General features: G+C 40.3%; 1 protein-coding gene across 1 annotated transcript in view; it reads right to left on the bottom strand.

Annotated features, from left to right (window-relative positions):
- Window positions 1-1451: 1451 nt before the first annotated feature.
- LOC107568068 (CD276 antigen homolog) overlaps window positions 1452-4142 on the bottom strand; it is a 4455-nt gene continuing 1764 nt past the window's right edge. Inside the window, exons 2-4 of the mRNA XM_016253913.1 lie at window positions 2471-2511; window positions 2073-2390; window positions 1452-1924 (exon numbers count right to left, since the gene is read on the bottom strand). Coding sequence (XP_016109399.1) covers window positions 1728-1924; window positions 2073-2390; window positions 2471-2511 — 556 coding nt within the window. The 3' untranslated portion in view covers window positions 1452-1727. The remainder of the gene's footprint in view (window positions 1925-2072; window positions 2391-2470; window positions 2512-4142) is intronic.

Here is a 4142-nt window from a genome sequence, read left to right as displayed (position 1 = left end):
CACACGCTTGACACCATCTGAACCAAATAAGTTTATCTTGGTCTCATCAGACCACAGGACATGGTTCCAGTAATCCATGTCCTTAGTCTGCTTGTCTTCAGCAAACTGTTTGCGGGCTTTCTTGTGCATCATCTTTAGAAGAGGTTTCCTTCTGTATGGTCTGAGCACTGACAGGCTGACCCCCCACCCCTTCAACCTCTGCAGCAATGCTGGCAACACTCATACATCTATTTCCCAAACACAACCTCTGGATATGACGCAGAGCACGTGCACTCAACTTCTTTGGTCGACCATGGTCCCCGGATATTTGAATTCTGAATCGCCGCAATACGTACCTGAAGAAACGTAATAAAAACACAGCAATACGTACCTATATCAACGTCATAAAAACGTACCAGGGTTCACGTATTGAACCCGTGTTTTAGCGCCACTCAGTGGACATTTCTCTTTGAAACTGCGGCGAAACATGCAGTAAGGTACGTAAAAACGGTGTTGCAGAAATGTACGCAGAGGTACGTATTTTTATGAGACTGGGTTGAAATTTACACTGTTATACCAGCTGTACACTCACTACTTTACACTGTAACAAAGTGTCATTTCTTCAGTGTTGTCACATGAAAAGATACAATAAAATATTTACAAAAATGTGAGGGGTGTACTCACTTCTGTGAGATATTGTAATTCATCCAATAAATCCCCTGTGTGCGCAAGCTGAACCTTTTGTATTATTGCATTGTGTATGTTGTTTGTCTATTATATGGACAGATTGCTTTTGAAGCCTGTTCTCATTAAGCTGAGATACAGCTGAGGCCTTTAGAGGCCATGAAGACATTCACTGGGCCCTCAAAGAGACCCAAGACTACATTTTACATCCACATTCATTGAAACAGGGCTCTTTGCTCCTCTGAATGTACTTGAGAATTTTGCAATAGATTTTCGAGCACTTCATGTCGTGAAGGCGCTGTGTGTTTCGTTGTGAAAGTGAAACTACTTTGTTTGGCCTTCCAAAAGAGAATGATATCCGCTTCGTCATGCAAATATCCGTCATATAATGGGTTTTATTGTTTTTGTCTCGTTGCTCCGGCCGGACAGGGCATCACAGTATGGTAAGGGTCGTAACATTTCTGTCACATGCTTGAGGTATTCGGCCAATCACAACGCACTGGATAGCTGGCCAATCACAGCACACCTCGCTTTTCAGACTGATGAGCTTTGTAAAAATCGACCTGTTTCAGAAAGGCGGGGCATAGAGGAGAAACAATCATGTACAGTATGTGGAAAGTAATGTGTTTTTTTAACCTTAAACCGCATAAACACATTTCATTACACCAAATACACAATATAATGTTATTTTTAGCAACATCATATGACCCCTTTAATGGTTTCAGTAACCTAATCTGAATAAAGAGGCTTACTCTTTTAATAGTTTTACATTGCCATGAAGCTTTATTCTGGCAAAACACAACATGAAGAAAGAACACTTGTGGTACAGAATTGTTAAGGCAGCAACATATTGACAGGATTGTCAGCAAAAAAAAAAACACATTCCTGTTTTAGTGTTTCAAGATCTCATTCTGTTATACAATAAGAACAAGCAGCACACATTCTGTTCTATCAATTTAGTGTAAAACAGCAAGAGTATAACAGCACAAAAAGTTTAATACTTACTGTAATACATGCCTTAACAGTAGTGTGCACCACAAAGAAACAATGAAAGCTGTACTAATTTAGCTAAAAGTAACTACAAGTGTGCCACTGTTCCTTCTAAGGCAGCTTGAACTCCTTTTTCTCCAGTGAAACATAAAACAGGCTACAGTACAAGTTACAAGTACAGTACAAACACAAATCAATAATATCTTCATCCAGTCTGACTGTGTTTCTGGTCCTTGGTTTTCTTGTTCAGTGGTTTTATTTCCCTTTTCTGCTGTTGATTCAGAATAATAAAAAACAAAATCACTGCACTGTGATAAAGACAACAGATGTGTCTGTCATTTATATACAGTAGCATTCAGACTGGAATTCAGACTCTTTTTATCTTTAAAATGTATATTAAAAAAACTATTTTTACACACCATTGATGATGAGATGTACAGTGTGAAGATCAGATGAGGGTGTGATGAAGCAGTTGAACTTTCCTGCATCAGTGTGTTGAAGATAGTTGAGTTTGATGGAGAAGTTTCCTCTCAGATACTCCTTTGGGAAAGTTTCAGCTCTGTTCTTGTACCGTGGGTCTTGTTCTGCTACTGAATCTTCACCCTTAATTATATCATACACAATCTTGCTGTCTTTGTCTCTCCAATGCACATCAGTATCTTTAAGTTTATGATTATGTTCACACGGCAGAACAACAGAACCACCAATAACAGCCTCTACTGTGACATGCAGAGAGACTGAAATCACAGAAAAGCATGATTGTAAACAGTTTGTTGCATGAATGTATCTTTCAAATGTAGTTTGTTCAGATACTCACCTTTGTTTATCAGCACTGCAAACACACAGATGAAGAAGCAACTGCAGAAACAGAACAAAACAAGTTAATTTAACTTAATCTCAACCAGTGGATCATAACACTGACAACGGACTGGTTTGAGATGAACAGAACTGATCACTGGTGATAATGACAGTTAGAAAAACTTTCTGACTTGCTGTGATGTCAGGATGTCAAGATGCAGGTGTGCACAGTTTACCAGCTGCACAAACTAAAAGCATGATGGGAAGTGATTCACTGCTGATAAAACGTAACACACATCAGTTAAAACAGTACTGAGGGTTTTTTTTTTTTTCAAATGTTAGTCTTTTAACTCAAATTTTCATGCTGGTCTACATTGAAGGCGAACCAATTGGAATTTTAAATGAGCCAAATGCAGATTATGGGTCTGATTCTCACATAACGCATAATTAAGATGCCCCCTCACCTTTAATATTTCTCTTGACCACAGATATGGTTTCTTCAGGTTTATGCTTAAGCAAAAAAAAACATTTTATCTAAAACTTAAACAAAATTGGCACTGTGTCGTCTGACACTCTTTTCACATTCAGTGAAAAGGACCAATTCAATTCAAGTACCACACATTCAGTGTGGACCAATTGTTTGAAGAAGAATCAGAATCAGAATGAGCTTTATTGCCAGGTATGTTTACACATACGAGGAATTTGTTTTCGTGACATAAGCTTCCACAGTGTAACAGAATGACAGTGACAGAACAAAAAACACAGACTTGTATGTGCAGGTATTGTATGTGCAGGTATATTACAATAGACAGTTTTGTATGTACAGGTACTGTATATTATGTGCAAATTTGAGGTGTAGACTGAGTATGAGTGTTAGATAAATAAGTGTATAAATAGTGTGTGTTCCACAGTTATTGTTAAGTGTTCATGAGATGGATTGCCTGAGGGAAGAAACTGTTCCTGTGTCTGGTCGTTCTGCTGCTCAGTGCTCTGTAGCGTCGACCAGATGGCAACAGTTCAAAGAGGGAGTGTGCTGGATGTGAGGGCTCCAGAGTGATTTTGCCAGCCCTTTTACTCACTCTGGATAAGTACAGTTCTTGGAGAGAAGGGAGGGTTGTACCAATGATTCGCTCAGCAGTCCGGACTACACTCTGTAGTCTTCTGAGGTCAGATTTGGTAGCTGAGCTGAACCAGACAGTTATTGAAGTGCAGAGGATGGATTCAATGATGGCGGAGTAGAATGGTTTCAGCAGCTCCTGTGACAGGCTGAACTTCCTCAGCTGGCAAGATGTGCAGTCGTTGGTGTACAGGGAGAAGAGCAGTGGATAAAGAACATGCTGATTATACGGGTGCTGGATGTGTATTTTCCCAGCCTCACTAGCTGCTGCCTGTCTGTCAGGAAGCTGTTGATCCACTGACAGACGAAGGTGGGCACGAAGAGCTGAGTAAGTTTGGGCAGGAGCAGGTTTTGGGATGATAGTGTTAAAGGCCGAGCTGAAGTCCACGAACAGGATCCTCACATAAGTCCCTGGTCTGTCTAGATGTTGCAGAACATAATGCAGTCCCATGTTGACTGCATCATCCACAGACCTGCTTGCTCTGTAGGCAAACTAAATAGGATCCAGCAAGGGTCCAGTGATGTCCTTCAGGTGGGCCAGCACCAGTTTTTCAAAAGACTTCATGACCACAGA

Source organism: Sinocyclocheilus grahami, unplaced genomic scaffold (assembly GCF_001515645.1).
Source record: "Sinocyclocheilus grahami isolate Dianchi unplaced genomic scaffold, SAMN03320097.WGS_v1.1 scaffold1211.1, whole genome shotgun sequence".
Classification (NCBI taxonomy): Eukaryota; Metazoa; Chordata; class Actinopteri; order Cypriniformes; family Cyprinidae; genus Sinocyclocheilus; species Sinocyclocheilus grahami.
The sequence above is the reverse complement of the archived record's forward strand: the minus strand, read 5'-3'. Positions and strand labels throughout refer to the sequence as shown.